Source organism: Podarcis muralis, chromosome 8 (genome assembly GCF_964188315.1).
Source record: "Podarcis muralis chromosome 8, rPodMur119.hap1.1, whole genome shotgun sequence".
Taxonomy (NCBI): domain Eukaryota; kingdom Metazoa; phylum Chordata; class Lepidosauria; order Squamata; family Lacertidae; genus Podarcis; species Podarcis muralis.
In genome coordinates, this window is record NC_135662.1 from 67,121,789 (window position 1) to 67,145,145 (window position 23,357).

The 23,357-nt window shown below is 46.1% G+C and overlaps 1 protein-coding gene across 1 annotated transcript; it reads left to right on the plus strand.

Annotated features, from left to right (window-relative positions):
* Positions 1 to 622: 622 nt before the first annotated feature.
* Positions 623 to 22,778, plus strand: LOC114601386 (MARVEL domain-containing protein 3-like). The gene is made up of 4 exons (XM_077933323.1): positions 623 to 756; positions 4,719 to 4,840; positions 8,063 to 8,229; positions 20,969 to 22,778. The coding sequence occupies exons 2-4, from the start codon at positions 4,740 to 4,742 to the stop codon at positions 21,658 to 21,660; spliced, it is 960 nt and encodes a 319-aa protein (XP_077789449.1). The 5' UTR covers positions 623 to 756; positions 4,719 to 4,739; the 3' UTR covers positions 21,661 to 22,778.
* Positions 22,779 to 23,357: the final 579 nt, after the last annotated feature.

Below are 23,357 nucleotides of genomic sequence, written 5' to 3' on the forward strand. Positions count from 1 at the left end.
ATTAAAAGCTTCCCTAAACAGGGCTGCCTTCAGGTGTCTTCTAAAAGTCTGGTAGTAGTTGTTCTCTTTGACATCTGGTGGGAGGGCGTTCCACAGGATTCATAAATCAACTCTTCGCTTTTTCGCCCTCAGACCTCTCTCTCTCTCAGAGGGCCACGTTCCCTCCACAGGTGGGCTCCCTCCTTGCACTGCCTTTCTTGCAAATCCCCTTTCTCCACAGGAGCCTCGCTCTTTTGCTGCACCTGCTCCCTTTCCCGGGGCTGATTTCCCCGCCGCCACCCGCGCGCGCCCTCGCCCCTCAGAGCGCGCGGAGGCGGAGGTCGCGCCATTCCGTCCTCCTGGGCCCGCCCCCTCCCGCTGCTGCCTTCAGGTTCCGCAGGTCACTCCTCTGGACTTCGAGAGCCGGTGAAACTCCGGGCGGCGCCAAGCGAAACCCGCCTCTCCCCTGAGGAAGAAGAAGAAGAGCCGAGGGGCGGGACCCGGGCGAGTCCTACCTGCGCGCGCTCTCCTTCCCCCTCCGCCGCCCTCCTTTCTTTCTTTCTCTCTCCCCCCTTCTCTCTCTCACACACAAAGAGAAAACAAGGAAATGCAGCCCTGCTGGTCTCCGGAGAGCCTCCCGGGAGGAAACAGAGAAGACTCTTTCTCCCACTTCGAGCCCGAATTCTCTTCCGACGTGCCTCCAGCAACGGCGCAAAGGTCCTGAGCGCCTGGGCTTGTGGGGAGGGCCTTGCAGAGGACTCTCTTCCCAGCGCAGAGGTGAGTCCCAGGGAAATGGGAGATAAACGCCAAACCAATAAATATAGTGTGGCTTCAGAGCGGGGGGTGGGGGTGGTCCCCAAAACCTTTGCCAATTCCCGCCCAATTTGAGGTTCGGGGGTTTCATGCCAGCCTCCTCCCCTTAAAAAAACTCATGTTTTTTTAAAGGATGTGTAAAAGGTTTCAGCACAGGTGGAGCTTTTTGTATATATATAAAGGAGATCGCTCCCAAAATTAGTTGAGGGTTTTTTTTGGGGGGGGGGAGATCACGGGTAAAAATCCCCCATAAAAGAGGACATTAAGGGTGGCAGGGGGGACATTGTTTGGGGGGGGCAGTCTTCTGCTAGGGGGAGGGTTAATTTTTTTCAATTATTTTTGAGGGTTTTGGGGCAACACTCCCCCCCCCCCCCGCTACACCCATGCCCATCCTGTTAGGCTGCAATAGATTGTAATGGATTGCTTTGAAGTCACTTCAGCATCAGATTTGGGGGGGTGGAATCGCCCCCCACAACTGCCCCGCCCTGTCCTGTATTTTGCCACAGCAAAGGTAGCAGCCCTACGCACGTCAATAGACACCTGACACCTCACTCTGTCCACACAACGGGGATCCGTTTCAATATTGTGCCTCCTCCTCCTGCAACTGGGTAGAGTTTTTTGGGGAGTTTTGGGTAGGCTTTTGGATTGCAGAGATTGAGAAGGAGAGAGCAGCTCCCTCCCTCCCAAAAATCTGGATGCTTTTTTTTTTTTCCTACTCATGAAACTCAGCAAATCCAACTTTGCAAAGAAGTCTATTTGCAGACTGGATGGGGGAGAAAAGAGTAGCCTGCAATCCGAACAGCCAGGTGCAAGGCAGGGCAGCATTCCTGGAGCTCTTGCGTAGAAGGAAGAAGGCAGCTTCTCCCATCATTGGGGGAAGGGCCATAGGTCAGTGCAGAAAAAGGTCTCAAGTTCAATACCCAGGAACTGATCTTGGAGCATCACTGCTGATCAGCTTCAACAGAATTGACTTAGATGGACCCCTGGTCTGATTCTGTATAATTAGCAGCTTCCTATTTTCTTGTCACAATTGCACATTTTTGAACCTAAGCCCTTGCTTAAAGCCGCAGCTCCATAACAGAGGCCCTTGGGTGAAATCTGTCCGTCTGAGGGGTATAAGGCAAAACAGTGATCTGGGACAACAGGAGTGGCTGGAAGAAGACTTCATTGGTTGGAATCCTGGCTCCTCCACCCAACTCCCTTCTACCCAACTACCCCAGGGGTCAGCAAACTTTTTCAGCAAAGGGCTGGTCCACTGTCCCTCAGACCTTGTGGGGGGCATATATTTTGGGGTGGGGAATGCACGAATTCCTATGCCCCACAAATAAACCAGAGATGCCTTTTTAATAAAAGCACACGTTCTACTCATGTAAAAACATCAGGCAGGCCCTACAAATAACCCAGAGATGCATTTTAAATAAAAGGACACATTCTACTCATGTAAAAACACAGATTCCTGGACGGTCTGCGGGCCGGATTTAGAAGGCGATTGGGCCAGATCCGGCCCCCGGGCCTTAATTTGCCTACCCATGAACTACCCTGATACAGTGCACAAGCATTTTGCTACAAATGGAAAACCCCAAAACAAACAATTCCTTAGTTTCTGCAGCAGCAAGCACAGCAGGCTTTGACTCCCCATGTGATGATGATGATGATATCGATATCCCACCCTTCAGACTGGGTTGGCCCAGCCACTCTGGGTGGATTCCAGCATATATAAAAACATAGTAAAACATTAAGCCTTAAAAAGCTTCCCTGTACAGGGCTGCCTTCACACGTTTCCTAAATGTTATATAATTACTCCTCTCCTTAACATCTGATGGGAGGGCATTCCACAGGGTGGGTGCCAGTACCAAGAAGGCCCTCTGCCTGGTGGAGCCCATGAGAAAAGGGTTTTGACAACTGCAACATTGTTATGTATGTCTTGTATATGTGAACGAGTCATTCTACCTTGAAGACTGTAAACAGTAGCTTGTGTGACCTCAGGTACAGCCCTTTTCAACTGAATCGCTTCACCCATTCAACTGCAATTTAGCTGGTGGTCAAGTTATTGATGTGCATGTATGAACCAGTCTGTAGAAGATTTCAGCTGGCTGTGCTGAAGAAAGCAAACTAGTGGTGAGATGTACTTTCCAGGGGTGGGGTGGGGGTACAGAATTAAAGAAGCTGCATTTCTGGGAATTACCGTATTTTTCCATGTATAAGACGATGCTTTTTGCCAAAAAAAAATTAGGCAAGAATAGGGGGTTGTCTTATACATGGATAGTGAATGCAGAGGGGGGATGTGCGATTAATGGCAGCAGCAAGCAGGAGATTGGCAGCGGTGATTGGGCAGGTGGTTGGTGGCTGCGGCAAGGCCTTCTAGCGATTGGCTGTGGCAGTTGGGTGGGTGGGCTGTTGGTGGCAGTGAGCAGGCAGGCAATTGGCTGCAGTGAGGTGTGCAGTCGGTAGTGACTGTGGCAAGCGATCGGCAGTGGCGGGCGGGTGAGTAATTGGAGGAAGTGACCTCCCCTCCCCCCCCAAAAAAGCTAAACAACTTAATTTCTTAATTTGGGTTTTAAAAAAATAGGGGTCGTCTTATAAATGGGGTCATCTTATACACGGAAAAATACAGTATTTTTTATCATTGTTTGTGACGGTTGCACATTTTAAATGAATGATTTTGGAAGTGGGTATAGAGCTCTCTATTCATTTCGTTCCCATGTACAGTGGTACCTCAGGCTACATACACTTCAGGTTATAGACTCCGCTAACCCAGAAATAGAACCTCGGGTTAAGAACTTTGCTTCAGGATGAGAACAGAAATCGTGCTCCAGTGGCAGCAGGAGGCCCCATTAGCTAAAGTGGTGCTTCAGGTTAAGAACAGTTTTAGGTTAAGAACGGACCTCCAGAATGAATTAAGTTCTTAACCCGAGGTACCACTGTATGGGTTTTTCTGATGCTTAAAATAAAGCAGGATTTCCCCCTCCATTTGTTTTTAGTATTTCTCTCATTTCCCCCCCATTAGCGTTTTCCTAACTTTCACAGCTTCAGACTATATGAGGGTTGTTGTTTTTTACCTTTGAGGGCTTGGTAGGTCCTCTGCTCATTTTGACACATATGACACCAAAAGCTTTAAAAAGACTACAGTTGCAATTTGCTTACATAGAATTACCTGCCCCTCCCCACCCCCGCATATACCTCCTTTGTCTTCCTTACTGAGTAATAAATGCAATGTTGTTTTGCAAACGCTAGTCTTTTTTTTATAATAATATTTTATTGAGTTTTCACAACAAAGAAAATTATCAGACATACAATAGGAAAAACACAAAAACACAAAAATACACTCAAAAGCACAAAAATACAAAAATACAAACAATTTAACACAGGGTAAAAAAGAAAATTGGAAAAGACAAAAAAAAACCCCTCTTTTTTCTTTTATCCACTTTAGTCAACTTATTTTCCCGACTTCCTCACGCCTCCCTTTTTTGTATTCCATTTAGAAACTGGTTCAGCAAGTTCATCTATTTAATTGATCCTTAATTATTTTCCTCACATGTTTCACATATTTTAACTTCAAACTTTCATCTAATTTCAATCTACTCTTACATAATCCTTTACTTTGTTTACTAGAACCCCTTCATTTCATTTCAGTGTCATCAGCATTCAAAAATTTTACAATGTTTCTGTAAATAGACTTTAAATTTCGTCCAATCTTCTTCCACCAACTCTTCTCCCTGATCCCGAATTCTGCCAGTCATTTCCGCCATTTCCATGTAGTCCATTACTTGCATCTGCCATTCTTCCAAGGTGGGTAGATCTTGTGTCTTCCAATGCTTTGCGATGAGAATTCTTGCTGCTGTTGTTGCATACATAAAGAAAGTTCTAACAAACGCTAGTCATTCAGCAAACTGAATCAATAGATTTTGTGTTTTCTGTACCTGCAGACAACTTCAGCAAAGCAGAAGATGGCTCACTCTGAGAGACCTCATCACAATACAGACTACAGACAGAGGGAGAGCCGATATATTGAAGAAAGAAATAGGAAACCATATCCTTCAAACGGAAGGTAAGTTTAAAAAATGAAAACGGGACACAGTGAGGAAGCAGGGAGCCAAATAATGCACAGTATGCTATATTTCTACTACTCTTTGGGGTCCATCATGCCACTTTAAACAGCCATGGCTTTCCCCCAAAGCATCCTGGGAGTTTGTTAAGGGTAGTGCAGATGGAGCTGTCTTTATGGGTGATTGCCAAGCCAGAAAAGGTGTCACCGTGGGGACAGGGAGCAACAACTCATTCCAGTATCTTTCCATGCGTGACATTATAATAGTTCTGTGTACTGGGAAAAGATGGCATTGTTATGAACGAAGGTGACTGAGGCTGCGGTCCTGTGCACACACATAAATTGGCACTTGCTTGTATTTTTTGCTTCCTTCTTATAAAGGAGTGGCTGAGCCATTTGAGAACATTCCAATGCAACACAATACAAAGTCATGGCTTTATTTTTGCTGGCTCATTAACATTCACGTGAGCGTCCATTTAGATGTAAATAGTCTATTTCCATGGAGGAGAGGAGGGACACTGAATTAAAAATATGTATACCCTCCCTCTCTTTACAATCCACTGAGGCTGCATTATTCTAAAGCATTAGACTTTTTAATATATTTATATTTTATTTTAATACAGTGGTACCTTGGGTTACATATGCTTCAGGTTACAGACTCAGGTAACCCAGAAATAGTACCTCGTGTTAAGAACTTTGCTTCAGGATGAGAACAGAAATCGCGTGGCAGCAGCAGGAGGCCCCATTAGCTAAAGTGGTGCTTCAGGTTAAGAACAGTTTCAGGATAAGAACAGACCTCCGGAACGGATTTAAGTACTTAACCCGAGGTACCACTGCATATGGACATGGGTGGCGCTGTGGGTTAAACCACAGAGCCTAGGACTTGCCGATCAGAAGGTCAGCGGTTCGAATCCCTGCGACGGGGTGAGCTCCTTTTGCTTGGTCCCTGCTCCTGCCAACCTAGCAGTTCGAAAGCAAGTCAAAGTGCAAGTAGATAAATAGGTACTGCTCCGGTGGGAAGGTAAATGGCGTTTCTGTGCACTGCTCTGGTTTGCCAGAAGCGGCTTCGTCATGCTGGCCACATGACCCAGAACCTGTATGCCGGCTCACTCGGCCAATAAAGCGAGATGAGCGCCGCAACCCCAGAGTCAGTCACAACTGGACCTAATGGGCAGGGGTCCCTTTACCTTTACCACTGTATATATATAGAGAGAGAGAGAAAGAGTGCACAAGCGTTTGAATGAGGCAATTTCAAAGTCTTCCAGGAACTCTCTTTTTCCCTGGAAATACAGCCAGCCAGCATGGTTGTTGGGACAGAGCTCACATTTGTGATCACCGTCACTCTTAGTGGTGCATCTTATTTTCTGGCATGTGGCTCGTTTAAAAGAGGGGGGCAGCTGCATTCCTGGTGTCCAAGGGATTGCTCTCTGTTTAGTAGAAAGACTTATAAATCACACAGCTTATGTTGTACAGCTGTTCAGTGCACAAGACAAAAAGCCTAAAGGTCAAGGGGTGAGGGGAGGAAGGGTTACTGCCCTGCCAGACTTTAACATCTTGGCATCTATGCCTACAACCAACTGATTAATTTGTTCCTATAGATCATATTCATTAGTAGAGGAAAGCTAGCGGCAAAGTGGGTGACGCTTCTAATTGGTGGCAGTGTAGCTCGTATGCAGGACCACGGTAATTAATGTCTGCTGATTACAGTTGCATTGGTGTACTTGTAATTCTGCCAATGAGAACAGATGAATGCAAAAGATGCTAGGACTGGAAAATCTAATTGAGTGAATAAATGCTGGCTTAGGGTTGGAATAATAATTAAAATAAGAAATCCGAAGAACATTAAGCGAAAGCCAATAACAGCCTGGCAGTGTTAAGGTTAGTAATTCAGTAAACTTTGAAAACAAGTTTGCAGGGCTGTAGTATCCTATATGACCAAGGGCAAGCATGATAGCTGTTATGGAAAGGAGCTAAAATGCTGTTAATTGTACCTTTTAAATAATGGGGAACTCCACCCCCCATGCACAGAGCCTTCTTAATATTCAGTGTTAAAACCCAAAACCAAAGTGAAGACATACAAAAAGGAAATAGCCTATATTCATAACAAGGAGAGACAATTTTTTTCTGCTGAAGGCCTTCTTAAACCACCCAAGTGCTCATAATCTAGGATGAAGAACAGACAAGCAGGCCAGGTGGTTCAGCCCCCTCCAAGTCCCATATTATATTTTGACAAGTGGATGGGGCCACCTGCTTGTCAATAACCTGACATCAACATCATGTCAGTCGAAGCATTTTAAATCAAACCATGCAAGCAAAGGCATAGCTCTTTGCAAGGGCTGGGGATGAGCGGATTGTCTGCGCTTGCAAAGAAACAAGAATTTACAGGTACCACTTATCAGCAATGCCTGCAAACTCATCTTTCAGCAGGGAGCTGTCTTCAGCTGACCCACACCTGACATGTTTGCATGGCATGGCTTGCAAAAAAATGGCCTCAAAGGCCAAATAGGGTCTACTAGCCCTAATTAGGTGGATTAAGGGTTGCCTACCACTATTTAAAAGGGGACACGGGTGGTGGTGTGGTCTAAACCACTGAACCTCTTGGGCTTGCTGATCAGGAAGTTGGCAGTTTGAATCCACGTGATGGGGGCTCCAGTTGCTCTGTCCCAGCTTCTGCCAACCTAGCAATTTGAAAGCACGCCAGTGCAAGTAGATAAATAGGTACCACTGAGGTGGGAAGGTAAATGGCATTTCCGTGCGCTCTGGTTTCCATCATGGTGTTCTGTTGTGCCAGAAGCGGTTTAGTCATGCTGGCCACCTGACCCAGAAAGCTGTCTGTGGACAAACGCCGGCTCCTTCAGCCTGAAAGCGAGATGAGCGCTGCAACCCCATAGTCACTCCAGGGGTCCTTTACCTTTTCCACTATTTAAAACCATAAGAAGTGTTCGGGTGTGCCAAATCTCCACTGAAAGGGCATTCCACAGTGTGGTGCCATCACTGAGGTGTCCCTGCTCTTTGCTGCTGTCCTCTCGGTGTTGGACAGCAGAGGATTCCAGAGCATGGTTTCAAACGATAAAGGGAGTATTGGGTGGGTGGGTGGGTGGGTGGGTGGGAATATATGGGAGGATCTATGAACTTGAAAAGTGGCGTAGAATTCTCTTTTAAGTAAAATAAGTTTTAAGAAGGTGATGCTTAAGGTATCAGTTCTTTATCCTTCTCCACCTGTAGGTCACCAGAAGGAACAACGGAAAATCCTAGATATCCCACAGCTTTTGCAGACCCTCACCAAAACAACCCAGGAACACCTCAGGAATATGTTGATTCTTCACCACCGTTGTTTTATCCTCAAAAAGAGACTTTTTCTGAGAAGTGCTCAAACCTGTGTTCAAGAAGAGGTATGCAAACATTTGTCTTACTCTACTCAGTCGCATCCTTTGATCCACAAAGTTGTTTTAAAGAGGAGTACAAGTGGGTCTTTTGTTGGGGGAGCAGAAAGAATAAGAGGTTTCAGCTTTCCCTGAACTCTTCCTCAGGCAGAACAAAGAACAGGAGGAGATCAAGTAATTTAAATTCACAGCTTGCAGCCAAATCCAATTTTATAACAAATGGGGGCACTTACTGGCCACACCTGGCTAGCAATCTCCTAGCATATCAAATAGTCATTGATAAAGGTTTAAAGAGCCGCAGGTTTTCACATACATCTTCAGTGACCCCAGGGAGTCAAATGTTTCAGTTTTTTCCATTATTTGGAGAATCCAGCATGACTGCATATTTCAGTGCCCTTGCTGAAAGGATGGTAATCATGATACTCGGCCGATTTCATTTCTTGGGATTAAATAACAGTATGTGTCCCCTTTCCCAAACTCCTAGCCAAAAGTTGTAAAGGCAATGGAGAATGATACCTTGGGCATCACAGTCTGTTTTTTAACAGTGTTGTGTGGTTGGCTCCATTGCTTGGAGACGGGTGCTCAGTCTGAAGCTGGGAAGCACACCTTTAAATGCTTACCTTGGATTAAGGTAAAGGTAAAGGCACCCCTGACCATTAGGTCCAGTCGGGGCTGACTCTGGGGTTGCGGTGCTCATCTCGCTTTATTGGCCGAGGGAGCCGGTGTGCAGCTTCCGGGTCATGTGGCCAGCATGACTAAGCCGCTTCTGGCGAACCAGAGCAGCGCACGGAAATGCCGTTTACCTTCCTGCTAGAGCGGTACCTATTTATCTACTTGCACTTTGACGTGCTTCCGAACTCCTAGGTTGGCAGGAGCTAGGACCAAACAACGGGAGCTCACTCCGTTGTGGGGATTCGAACCGCCGACCTTCTGATCGGCAAGTCCTAGGCTCTGTGGTTTAACCCACAGTGCCACCCGCGTCCCGATTACCTTGGATTACGCATGGCCAAATTTACTCAACATGCAGTTTCCTGCACAGTAGCCAGATTTCATCATTTTGTGACTTGTGTTTCCTTCTCAGCACACAACACAATTTATGAGGTTGTGTCGCGAGTTGTAAGCTTGAGAGAATACTGATTCTCCACCCCGCACCTCAGCAATATAAATTATCATGAGTCTCTTACAAAATTCACCTCATATGACTATTTTAAATATCTCACTAGAGTCATTTCAGCTTTGGATTTTGCCAGTTATTTTTAGTTCATGCCTTAAATTCCAGCCTTCCACTCCCTTGGCCCTTTTTGAAGTTTCACCTCAGCCAAAGTGAAGTTCAGCTTCCGGCAGCAGCTGAATGTCGGCATTTTTTGTGTGTGGCTACTCTTTCCTTGTCAGTTCGTTAATGTTATATGACATCAAGGCATCTCGAGTTGTATAGCAAAGTGAAGTTTCCTGCAGCTCATTCTGAGCTTATTACAGGCATTCAGGCATTATTTCTTGCCCTCTCCCAAAATTCTCCCCTTTGACCTTCTCAGGGGAAGCAAGAGCTGCCCAGTCTTGGGCGTATTTATTCACAAGTGAGTTCCATTTGTTCAATGGAACTGCCAACTAAAAAGCCTTGTAGCCTTGGCTTCTACCCAGCATGCTCGCTTGGCAGGAGAAAACTAAAGAGAATTACAAGCTGTTTTCTGTTTCCTGCCCCCACCCCAGCCCAATCAAGCTCTCCCTTGGGTCCTCAGAAGTTGTGGTCATCTTTTTTTAAAAGAACATATTTATCTTATTTGATGTTAGTTGCCTTGCGATCATCCAATACCAGGGCCTGCCCAATAAATTTTGCTGCCTGAGGCAAATGGCACCTACACCCCCAAGATCAATTGAGTTACAGTGGTACCTCGGGTTAAGTACTTAATTCGTTCCGGAGGTCCGTTCTTAACCTGAAACTGTTCTTAACCTGAAGCACCACTTTAGCTAATGGGGCCTCCTGCTGCCGCTGCAACGCTGGAGCATGATTTCTGTTCTTATCCTGAAGCAAAGTTCTTAACCTGAAGCACTATTTCTGGGTTAGCGGAGTCTGTAACCTGAAGCATATGTAACCTGAAGTGTATGTAACCCGAAGCGTATGTAACCTGAGCTACCACTGTATTCTGGTACCTGATGGGGGGAGGGGGAAATCCCACAAACCCCTCTCCCCTACACACCTTGCTAGCAGTAACAATGCAGCATTAATAAATTAAATGTACTGCCCTCGTGGCACCCAACATCAACTGCCTGGGGAAGATGCCGCACTCTATCCAATGACAGGGCCGGGCCTGTGCAAATATTAAGCTTTAAAGAAAGACCCATAAGGTTGTTTACTGCGGGGTAGAGGTAGATGGTAGCTTTTCCTCTTTCTTCCTCACTTCCTGGAGAGTGGACAAGGTGGGGTGAAGGTAAACGAGCTGGCTTCTTTTTCACTGTCAAATACTAAGAATGTAGTGGATCGGATTCCTAGAAATTCCAACCAGCTGGGGAGGACAACGCCTCTGAGTATTTAGGAATGAATGTCTAAATCCGACATACCTGGCCCTGAAGCAGAACAAAAAGCAGTGGAAGTGTGGATTTGGCAACCTTTTGCGATATGGTAGCTGCTTAGGGTGCTTCCAGGTAGAAGTGGTTTGTGGGACCAGTGCTCCTCTTGCATGACAGTTTTTTTGCAGCGTCCTCACAATGTTATTGGTATCTAAATACCAGCCTGTCTTTCCTTCCCCAATCCGGATTTTCCCTTTATGTGGAAAATCTGATAAAATACATTGTCTGCAATAGCAAACACCTGTCTCCTGGAAGCGCCCTTAATGTCATTGGAGAGCAGCTGCAACCAGAGAGGAGTTATCTGATTTGGTAAGCATTATCACATTCTCATGACCATACAGAAATGTGATGTTTGTCGTAGGCTGCAGTACATGGGACTAACTTCTGAGCACACATGTATAGAATTGTGCTGTGAATCCGCATTATCCAGCTACCTAATAAATAGCTCTCCCTGTGGATGTAATCACATATCAAATGGGTAAGAAGACTTCTTTGTGGTTAATATGAATTCATCTGACATAGTAAAATACTTGGTAGTTTTTTCCATTACTGGTAGGCATAGAGCTTATTAGAGGTCTAGAGACCAGAGATTAGAGGTGGATCTTGTTATTTTTCAGTACCATTTTTAGCTATTTCAGTCTACAGGTAGGTGTGTGTGTTTTAAATGGTGCATTGCTTTCCATGTTTGAACAACTAGATCTACCGAGAGAGAGATTAATAGTTTTGTAAAGTCAAGCATATGTCGATTATGTTTACTCGGAGAACCTCTTTTTGATAGAATGAGCACAAACTTGAGTGTGCTTTATAGGTGGAAGGCAAGAATAAATGGAACTCTTTCAACAGTTTGACAGAAACGGGGCGGGGGGGATTGCCTTAAGGGAATATTGTGATCTTGAAAGAGATTTCAGAGTAAAAGTTAGTCTAGAAAAGAATTGCAGAGAGAGCTAAACTCTAAAATAGGATGGCATTTTGCAAGACGACCAGATTGTTACCATTAGCCAAATAAATGTATAGTCGGTTCTGCAGGCATTATCAGATTCTGAGGCTACGGTTCTGTGTCTGCTTACCTGAGAGTAAGTGTCATTGCTTTCAATGGAACTTAAGTTTGAATAAACGTGTATAGAATAATTCTGTTGTGTGAATGCTCCAACTAAAATGACTTGGGGGAAGACCTTCCTTGCAGGTTCAATCTCCTGTTGTTGTTGTTGTTGTTGTTGCTGCTGCTGCTGCTGTTGTTGCTGTTGTTAATAATAATACAAAAAATGCTCCTCCATTGGGCACTTCCAGATTATTCACTCACACACATATGTGCCAGCTTCCTTGCCATTTTTTTTTCACAAAGCAAGTACCTTGCTTCCTTGACCACGGCTGTTCCCTGCCTTCCGTCTTCAGTGTCACCTGTGTGCCCCCAGCAAGGGCACTTCCCATTTGCAAATTAGCAAGTGGCTAAATTGAATCCCATCAGCAAATAAAATTAGGATATAGCTATAAAGTGATTTCCCCCCTCCTTCCCCCGGGATATGCTCATGCATTAATAAAGCAGCATAAATTCATGTGTGTCTGAAAGCTACTCTTCCCCCCCCCACCCGCTTAACAACCAGAACATTTAATCAGAATCTTAAAGGAACTGGAACAGAGGTCATACTGCCCTAGGAAGAAGTGCATCCTTATTTTGGGGGTCGAGGTGCTGCGTCAAAACTAACCAGATCTCTGCCTTTAAAAAAAATAATCAAATTCTGTGACTGGCAAATATATGAGAATGGACTGTGCATATAAATACTATATGCACGTATCTGCGTTTATGGGTTCTGTTTTGTTTTTTTTGATGGAGTTAGGGAAACATGCTAGCAGATCTGTATATGTAACTCAGGAGATATTTCCCTGCATGTAGAAAGCTTTTTTTAAAAAAAATACATGCTGTTTTGTTTTGTTTAATTTGTGATCCACCCTCATAGGGCACTAGATGGTTATGGAAGGTATGGAAATGTTGTTGTTGTTGATGACGACAACAACAATAAATAAAATAAATAAATAAATAACTTTCAGAGTTCTGTATCTCACAGGCATGTAGCCTTAGCTTTCTACCCTTTGTCTTCTGTATTCCCTTTGTTGCTGATTTATGCCCCTTCTCCCTTTACAAAGCTGCAGAAATACGGCTCTTCCTCTCCCATCATCTCAGCAAAAACCATGGTCCATGCTCTGAACATCCCTTTCCTAGATTTCTGCAACCTTCTCCTATCTTGTATTCCATTGCACCCCGCACCCCCCCCCCATCCCAGCACTGTGTTCAGGGGCAAAAAGATAATTCAACTAGCCTAATAATTCAACTGCGGGACTTGCCGATTGTATGGTTGGCGGTTTGAATCCCCGCGGTGGGGTGAGCTCCCGTCTTTGGTCCCAGCTCCTGCCCACCTAGCAGTTTGAAAGCACCCTTAAGTGCAAGTAGATAAATAGGTACCGCTTTATAGCGGGAGGGTAAACGGCGTTTCCGTGTGCTGCGCTGGTGCTGGCTCGCCAGCGCAGCTTCATCACACTGGCCACGTGACCCGGAAGTGTCTCCGGACAGCGCTGGCCCCCGGCCTCTTAAGTGAGATGGGTGCACAACCCTAGAGTCGGACACGACTGGCCCGTACGGGCAGGGGTACCTTTACCTTTCAATAATTCAACTAGCTGCTTTTTAAAAGGGATCTGAAAGGGCTCTTGGACAGAGAATTTTCTTTCTTCCTTCAATTCCAGTGAAGAAAGTGCTCTGAGCAAGAGAGAGACCCATGAATGCTGGCTTTAGGTCTTCTGAGGAAAGCCAGGATACTGTGAAAATAAATAAATATTGTTTCCTTCATTCCTTTTTGAGCACTGCTCCTCTGGGGTCCTCCCTCGGGACCACAGCTTCAGCACTTTCGGGTTTTCCTTTAAAATCCTCTAAATTCCACTCCTCAGAGCACACAGCATCTTTGTTACTTCTCTCTGATGAATCGGGCAAGTGTTTTGATACTGATAGAAATCGCTGTGGGGGGAATATTGGAACTATTGTTACGGCATGCTTAGGCCTTAGTTGAACTCATCTTGAGCTGGAGGAGCAAAGAAGCCCTCCGTTGGATTCTGTAACCTTCAGGGAAGCTAGAATCAGGTCTTGTATTTTAGGTCATTTCAGATTGCTTGGGTTTCTAAGCATTTCTGTAAGAATAAGCTGCAATCCAAATGCCCCTTAGTCTGAGCTAGTTTTGAGTGGAGACATCCTTCTGCTTGCTTCACCTGCACAGACTTTCTGGCTAAACGTGCAGGTAGATGGAAGCCTTGCCTGCTACTAAGGGATGCTGTTCACAGTTTTGTGTTGCCCTCTTTGGGGAATCGGCCTTGGGAGAAAAGTTACAGGAGTGTGAGACGAGGCGAGGACAAACAGGCAGGGTGGATGAAGTTGAGGAGACCCCATAACTCTTGGGACTCCAGGTAAAAGAGAAACCGAACCACATTTCCGCTCACCTGAGGCTCAAAGAAGTAAGATAGGACGACACGCTGGCTGGCTGCTATTGGTAGCCTCACATCCCTTACCGCCCTCCTACAATATATTTTTAAGATTTCCCTTAAACCTTACATAATGTGAAATGCACTGGCCATCAGTGTAGGCTGTTTCAAAACAGGGGTTATGTGAGCAGCCAATAATCCGGCGGCTGCATTTTGGACCAGTTGAAGCTTCTGAAAAGTCTTCAGGGGCTGCCCCGCCTAGGGTGCATTGAGATGGTCCAGGCTACCAGAGCATGGAGAACAGTGGCCAAGTCACCTCTGTCCCAAGGGATCCAATAAGCCCATTGAGGGCCACGATGGAGGAGCGGGGTGTTTGGGAGATGACCTCAGTCGCGTGCAACAGCACAGACCTTGTGTCAGCTAGGTTTGCATTTAGCTAGAATGCTCACTTTAGCCTTACTCACTTGGGTGCTTTTAGAGTGGAAAAATCCCCCTCCCAGTGTGTTATATATAATAATAATAAGTATATCAAACTTGGCTTACTGCTTTGCGACCACAGTATTGGATAGGTGTTTGCAGGTATTGCCAAGCAACTAAGTAGGATCAACAGGGACATGGGCTGAGGACCTACCCTTCTCCGTAATATTAGCACCCTGAAATTCCTGCAGACCTGTCTACGCAGAATCTCTCTGTTTTGGACTCAAGCATATAATAAAAAAAACCAGCATCTTAAGGCAGTAGGCGGTGATTGAACCTGGTCTATACTTAAAATGGTAAAGGGACCCCTGACCATTAGGTCCAGTCGTGACAGACTCTGGGGTTGCGGCGCTCATCTCGCTTTATTGGCTGAGGGAGTTGGCATATAGCTGAGGGAGCTGGCCAGCGAACCAGAGCAGTGCACGGAAACACCGTTTACCTTCCCGCTGGAGCGGTACCTATTTATCTACTTGCACTTTGACGTGCTTTCAAACTGCTAGGTTGGCAGGAGCAGGGACCGAGCAATGGGAGCTCACCCCGTCGCAGGGATTCGTACCGCCGACTTTCTGATCAGCAAGTCCTAGGTTCTGTGGTTTAACCCACAGCGCCACCCACGTCCCTGGTCTATACTTAGGATAAGTATAAAAAGGAGGGTAAGCTGGAGGAAAGGAGTCCAATCGGATTTTTAAAAAAAAGTTTCCCTTTTTAAAATACAAAAATAAAAATACCCACTGCTCGAGTTGTAGAGAACTCAGGCACATCTATGAAGGTACGCAGGCAGACATTGCCCTAATATGATAAAACAAACCAAGCGACTGACTGCCGCCTCTCACTTTGCAGCAACTCATACAAATAAAAGACAGGTTTTGCAAGCTTCCTCCACAAACAGAAGGCAGGTACAATTGGCAGTTAACTTCTAGGTGGTACACTTTGTTAAGAATCTCTCTGCGACTAATCAAACTCTGCAGGCCTTCAGGGAAGCTAGGTTTTGTATTTTGGGTCATTTCAGATTGTTGGCATCGCCTACGCATTTCTGTAAATATACACAAGCTTGCATCCAGACTAAGGCTGCACCCCAAATGCCCCTTACTCTGGGCTAGTTTTGAGTGGAGACATCCTTCTGCTTGCCTGTGTCATTCCACCTGCGCAGACTTTCCGGCCAAACGTGCAGGTATTTGGGAGCCTCGCCTGCTAGTAAGTGAAGCTTCCTCCACAGGAAGCAAAACACAAGGCAGGTACAGTCAGCAGTTAGGTGGTGCCAGAGATCAAACTATGCAGCATGAAAGTGTTACTCTGGGTAGACATTTGTTTATCCTAACCTGCCCCCAAGTGGCTAAGTAATTAATTGGTATTGCTTTAGGGAAGCCTTGGTCATTTATTTGCACTATGCATAACTGCATTTAAAACTTACTTTCTGCAGCCATTGAGTCTTCCTTTACATTTAAGGAGGGGCATAGAGTTAAGTTAATTAGCTTTCCACACGACAAATTTACAGGGACTTTCTGCTGGTTTTGCTCAGGCTTTTCCAACTTCCAAACTGCAAGGTTGTGAAGTCTCCCTGGGCACATTCCTCCCAACATTCAGAAGATTAATCAAGACCTTTAGTGAGTGCCTCTTCTAAAGTGGTTCCTTGCCTCCCCCTCCCCACTTTTTAAATGATATATATGTTACGTCTCTAAGCTGGTTGCAGACCCTCCAAGTGTCCCTATTTTCCAGGGACATCCCAGATTTAGAGAAGTCATCCTGGTTTCTGATTTGATCCTGTAATGTCCCGCTTTTCCTTAGGATGTCCCTATTTTCGTTGGAGGGCATGGAGTTATCCAACCCTGAGCCTTCTGAAGGCAATCCTGTATAGGGAAGGGTTTTTTTGTTTAATGTTTTATTATGTTTATGTTGGAAGCTGCCCAGTGTGCTGGGGCAACCCAATTAAGATGTGTGGGGTATAAATAGTAAAATTATCACTATGGAATGGGACATCCCTATTTTCATCACAGAAATGTTTGAGCGTATGTGGCTGCACAACAGGTAAATACCGTATTTTTTGCTCTATAAGACTCGCTTTTTCCCTCCTAAAAAGTAAGGGGAAATGTGTGTGCGTCTTATGGAGCAAATGCAGGCTGCGCAGCTATCACAGAGGCCAGAACAGCAAGAGGGATTGCTGCTTTCACTGCACAGCGATCCCTCTTGCTGTTCTGGCTTCTGGGATTCAGAATATTTTTTTCTTGTTTTCCGCCTCCAAAAACCAGGTGCATCTTGTGGTCTGGTGCGTCTTATAGAGCGAAAAATACGGTAGTTACATTAAGAGAGAGGCCTTTATTATACCAGACTAATGGGGAAAGATTGCACTTGTGCGTAGACCTAACGCCTTCTTGACACCAGATATTGTCTGGAGTAACAAGTTGCATTTCTGCAACTAAACCTAAATGGAAAAATATCCACAGTCAAAGGACTTGGTCTGAGAGCCAGTTTGGTGTAGCTGTTGGAAGTGTTAATTGAGACGTGGCGAGTCCAGGATTAAATCTCCACTCAATCATGATGCTCGGTGGGCGGGTTTCGGCCAGTCACTCTACCCAACAGGGTGGTTTGTTCATAATGTTGTTGTTGTTTTAAACAAGTTTTTTATTGGGGGTTTCTGTGTTACAAAGCAAACAGATAAACAGGGAACAGTACATCCATTGTCTCCACTTTCAGTTCATAATCTTTTTCAGTTCGTTTACGTTTGGTGAGAGACATTTTTGTCATAGACTTCTTGCAGTTTGGGGAAAGCGGGATTGATGGAGATATTGTTCTTTTGTTCTATTGTCTATTCTTAGTGTAGGGAAGGTTGTGTCAGCATCACATGGTAGGTCCTTTGTTTGTGTATTTATTTATTCATTAATTTTTATTGATATTGCAAGAGGCTAGGGGTTCCCAAGCTTGTTTGGTTGTGTTTATATTACACAATATTACAGACGCTTCAGGTTACAGCCTCTGCTAACCCATAAATAGTACCTCGGGTTAAGAACTTTGCTTCAGGATGAGAACAGAAATTGCTTGGCGGTGGCATGGCGGCAGCAGGAGGCCCCATTAGCTAAAGTGGTGCTTCAGGTTAAGAACAGTTTCAGATTAAGAGGGATCCTCCAGACCGAATTAAGTTCTTAACCCGAGGTACCACTGTATGTCCCAAGGTTGTGTTATATTGATTTGTATGCTGTTGCAAGGAATAGGTCATTGCCCTGTTGTGCTACATGTGTAATAAATGGGAACCACACTGGGGTGAAGGCATCCTCCATAGCTTGTCCCGGTGCTAGTTTGAGTTTGTTGGTTAACTTTTCTAGTAGGGCGGTTTCCCATACGTGGTCTATGTTCGGTCCTGATAGGCCCTTCCAGTGTCTAGTTGTGATATTTCTAGCGGCTGAAAGTAAGTGACTTATGAGTTCCTCGTAGTGTGCTTGTGTGTTGCTGGCCTGGAATGTATTTAATAGGGCGAGTTCTGGAACAGGGTGGTGGTTAAGGTAAAAGGAGAAACATCTGAAGCTCACCATGTTGGCAGCCCCGGCCTATGTTGTGCATCGCAAGGAGGCCTAAGCTATAGCACCTTCCCAAACCTCCATCGCTGATTTACTCTTTCTGGCACAGTAGTACAAAAATAACTTACTAAGAACACTCCTCAGAATAATGTAGGTCAAATGTACTCAAGGCCTCATTTATCAGTGTTTGGGGGGGAAAGATGGCTTAATATTTGGGCCTTACACTCTGGCCTCACTTGGAATCCCAGTGGGTGCTGATTCAGAGCTCCTGGCAGAGATCATTCACCAAAAATTGTTTTGGATGAAGTTCTTAAATGACTTCAGAAGGTCCTCTGTGCATCCTGGTTTACTGAAGTTCTGCCACTGCAAGGCACAACAACCGCCTTGAGTCCCTTCCAGCAGCTGGGAGGATTGTAAGCTTCGTACTAAAAAGTCTTCCAATGGCTGTTGCAAAGACCTGGTGTTTCAGACAGACTACATTAGACTCTTCAAATTCTGTACAGTGTGCTAGCAGCCCTAAATTGATTCCCCTTCCCTTCCCTCTCCTCTTGTCTTGTTTCATGGGAGGAGCACCCTCATTTAAGAGAATCTGGACTCTGGAAGATGTCAAGAAGTCAAACATAACAGCATTGAAACCCTAATCTGGACGCCTACGGTTGTCAACCCAATGCCTTGGGGGGAGCCCATAACCATGCCATGATGAAGGCAATAACCCTTTTTTTGTTGCTGTTCACCAGCGACTGACATGCAACCTTGCAGCATATAGGCAATTATGGCTAGTAACCATTGATGATGGGACGCGGGTAGCGCTGTGGTCTAAACCACAGAGCCTAGGGCTTGCCGATCAGGTGGTCGGCAGTTCAAATCCCTGCGACGGGGTGAGGTCCCATTGCTTGGTCCCTGCTCCTGCCAACCTAGCAGTTCAAAAGCACACCAGTGCAAGTAGACCCTTGGATTGCCTTCTCCCGCACAATACCCTGACTCCTTCCAGTCTAAATTGCTAGCACATTTGTAAAGCTAAGCAGGGCCTGGTAAAGTTTCAAACTGGATGGGGAACTGTTGAGATTCCTGGATAGCAGGGGGTTGGACTAGATGACCCTCAAGGTCCCTTGCAATTCTATGATTGGTCAAGATCCTTGGAGAAGACCCTGTTCTCTATCCCACCAGTGGGTGGGCATATGGAGCAGCTTTTTCAGAGGCAGCATCCACACTGTGGAACCACAAGGCAGCTACACCGCAATGCTTTCCCTCCTTTCAACACTTGTGAAAACTTTTGTTTTGTTTTTGCTATGTCTTTAGTATTGGTTACTTTTCACACCCCAACCTGAGCTGTATGTTATTTAAGCGGCCAGGTCTGCAATCTCTGTTTTCTCTGCTGTTCCCGTGTTTAACTGTGGCAGGCTGGGCTGCTTTATTTGGGTTTGTTTGTAATATGCTGCTGCTTCCGGGGGGGGGGGGGGGAGTAAAGTACATAAAAACTTCTTAGCCATTTAAAAAAATAACACTGTTATTATCCTATGGTGGAAGCTTCAAAATGGCCATGCTATCTTGTGATAACTGCAGACATTGCATGACTAAATGCAGTTGGCTGTTGATGGACAAATGGAAAATTTAGACAAGAGCTACCATTATTGTTACAGATTTGGCTCAGGCGTGGGTCTCGTAGGAAGGACCCCAAGACAAAGAGTGTCTTATGTAGTGAAGCTGTTCCATGGCTTGTGCACTTTTGTATCACTGGTTTCCAATAGAAAGCACCACTCTGCAGCCTGCCCTGGAAGGCAACAAACTCCCCTTCAGCAGATTATTTTAAGCAGAGGCCAGATAGTCACCTAGCAGCTGTGGTGGCGCTGTGGTCTAAACCACTGAGCCTCTTGGGCTTGCCGATCGGAAGGTCAGCGGTTTGAATCCCCGCAAGCTCCCGTTGCTCGGTCCCAGCTCCTGCCAACCTAGCAGTTCAAAAGCACACCAGTGCAAGTACATAAATAGGTACTGCTGCAGCAGGAAGGTAAGTGGTGTTTCCGTGCACTCTGGTTTCCGTCACGGTTGCACCAGAAGCGGTTTAGTCATGCTGGCCACATGACCCGGAAAGTTGTCTGTGGACAAACGCCGGCTCCCTCGACCTGAAAGTGAGGTGAGTGCCGCACCCCATAATTGCCTTTCACTGTACTTAACTGTCCAGGGGCCCTTTACCTTTTCTTACCTTTACCTTTTCTTATCTTCAGCCGGTTGAATTATATGCTATTGCAGGTCTCTTCTCCCATTCGATGTCAGGAGAAGGCTAGGCTAGAACCATCTTCCAAACATCTACCTTGTTTAGAATATGGGCCAGTTGTCCGTTATAAAACAACCCTTCCAGGTCAGGAACAATTTTACCATGCAATGAGCTGTGAGTGCAATCCAAGCCTGAGATACAGCTACCCTGCAGATCCCAGAAACTTTTGTGCGCTCCGGTAAAATGGTGGGTTTTTATCTATGGGTAATCATAGTCTGCATGATTGCACTTGAATATTTGACCAAACTGGATTTATATTTTAGTCTTATGTGTGGTTCGGATTTAGTGTTAACATTACTGCACTGATGGCCTCGTTGCTTGTGCCCTTTATTTTACAGGAGGATTTTGACGCTTAAAGGCAGCTGATAAATAAACACACAGACATGAGTTTTTCTGCAGCAAAACTATTCAGCGGCATGGATTTATACAAGGAATATTAACTCTCCTCTCTCTTTCTCTGCAGGAATCTTGCAGTTCGTTGAAATCACACTTAACATTTTGGTGCTGGTTTGCATAGGAGCAGCTCAGGCATCCATTTCCGGCTTCACCTCCATGGGAGGCCTGGGCTCCTTCAACATCAATTCCGCCTACAGCCCCTTTGAAGGGGTAGAGTTGCAAGAGGTGAGGGACCTGGACATGCAGTTCAACCAGATGAGAGCTCCTTGCGTCTACGGCGGCGTGGCCTTCAGCCTAACACTGCTGTGCCTTACCATCCTCTTCCTCGTCGCCGGAGGGAAGCCCATCCATCGCCTCTCGGTCCGGTTGCTCGTCACGGAATGCGTCTTTGACGTCCTCGCTTGCCTGGCGTACATAGTGGCCGTGGGCCTCTACCTCCACTTTGTCCTGCAAGTCAACGCGACGGAGGTGTGCAAGAAAAGAGAGAGGCTTTACGCCAGGCGAGGCTACACATCCATGAACTGCAGCGTGCAAGGCGGAGATGCTTCCGTGGCCCTTTTTGGCCTCCTGGTGGCTTGCCTGTATTTCGCAAGCACTGTGGTCTGTTTCCTCACCATTCGGAGCGTACGGGAGTTCCAGAGGCAGGCGGCGAAGGTGCAGTACAGCCTTGAAAGGACCTACAGCGAGGGAGACCAGCACAAGGCCTACAAGAGGCCAGAAAGCATCGACGGGGCTAGGACCTTTGCCACCCTGGTGTAGCCAACGCTAGGATGACACTGTGAAAAAACACATTGGGAATGGATTGTTTTCCTGCTGCTGAAAGTTAGCCATCAATCGGAGTTGCCGAACTGCATTTTTTAAGTCGGGCAGCATTATATATTTTTTGTGTGAAAAAGGAAGTGTTTGTGCAAGTAATTCTAGATTTCCTTACTGTGTCAATGGGCTTGTTTTTAAACGGACTAATTGCATCTCTGCTGTGACTTGGTCTAATAAGGACTGCTTCTACTAGGCTCAATGATGCTACCACTGGTTTCCTGAGACAGGCTTCAGGACAGCACCTGCAGTGATAGGAGAAACAGGGCTTCTTCCGACAAGAGGTTGGAAATGGATCACTTAAGGAAATGGGGTTGAAGGAAGGCAGGTAAGCAGCAAGGGGCTACCAAGGGCTACAAAGCACACTGGCCAAGAGAAAAGGAAGAATGGAGGGCTCCAATGCAAGAGTCTAAATGACATTGCTTTGAATATTGTGGGCTTTCAGGTCCACTGATCAGAATCCCAATACAGTCTCTGGCTATAGGCTCATTCCTCTGTCCCCAATCGTAGCCAGTCTGGCTTAAGAACTGTCACAAGGAGGGGGAATACTGCTTTGGGAGATACTGCTCATTGGTATACTACTGATCACAAGTTTAATTAATGGCCTTTCGCCTCCCCTCCCAAGATTTGCCCTTTATATATAAAAAAGAAGCAGATGGCTAGTAGCCATCTCAAGATCCCGTAGCAATGGATTCCTTGAGGAGAAAGACATTGCTTTCCTTTTGGGATTGAAATTCATTGCCAACAGCACACTTTTTGCCCCCACCCTCACTGCTTGCTGTGGCTCCGATTTTCCCCTTCTGCCATGCTTTTTTTCAACCTGTGTTCATGGGTTTCTTATTGTTCCCTGTTGCGATTTTGAAATCTTTTAATACTATGGGTTTTTTGCCAAGTTGTTTTAGCTCTGCCCATTACTATGTGTGTTGTTTTTGATTGCTGCTTCTTAATGCATTGCTGCTCATTGGTTGTTTTTACATTTCTATCGAGATTTTTTTTTGGTGTCTTGGCCAAAAAAAAAAAAAGGATTAAATTGTGTTTGCAATAAATAAATGTACAGAAGTAAACATGCACATTTTTCTCCCTTCCCAATAAGGATGCAAACCTGTAACTAGAGAAAGGACAGGGAATCATTAAAATGGCTCGCATAACATAGGATTTACCGTATTTTTCGCCCCATAGGACGCACCGGCCCATAGGACGCATCAAGTTTTTTGGGGGGGAAATAAAGAAAAAATTTTTTATTTCCCCCCCAGGCGCTTGTGGGGCCGGCAGTGGGGAGAAGCGCTCTTCTCCCCGCAGTCCGCCTTCAGACCAGGTCCGGGGACAGCAGGAAGACGCGCTGCGCCTCCCAACTGTCCCCGGAGCTTGCGGGGCAGGCAGCGGGGAGAACCGCTCTTCTCCCCGCCGCCTGCCTTCAGATCAGGTCCGGGGACAGCAGGAAGACGCGCTGCGCCTCCCAACTGTCCCCGGAGCTTGCGGGGCTGGCGGCGGGGTCTCCCCGCCGCCAGCCTCCAAACCACTTCGAGAGACAGCGGGATGGCGGCTTTCCGCCTCCCTCTGTCCCCCGACCTTGTGGGGCTGGCGCCGGGGCTCTCCTGAAGCCTGGAGAGCGAGAGGGGTCGGTGCGCACCGACCCCTCTCGC

What these genes read in the sequence shown, in the direction of transcription:
- LOC114601386 (XM_077933323.1), top strand. Translation starts at nt 4,740, where the DNA reads ATGGCTCACTCTGAGAGACCTCATCACAATACAGACTACAGACAGAGG. An exon ending in CCATATCCTTCAAACGGAAG is followed by an intron (nt 4,841 to 8,062) that starts GTAAGTTTAAAA and finishes CTCCACCTGTAG; the next exon opens with GTCACCAGAAGGAACAACGG. An exon ending in AAACCTGTGTTCAAGAAGAG is followed by an intron (nt 8,230 to 20,968) that starts GTATGCAAACAT and finishes CTTTCTCTGCAG; the next exon opens with GAATCTTGCAGTTCGTTGAA.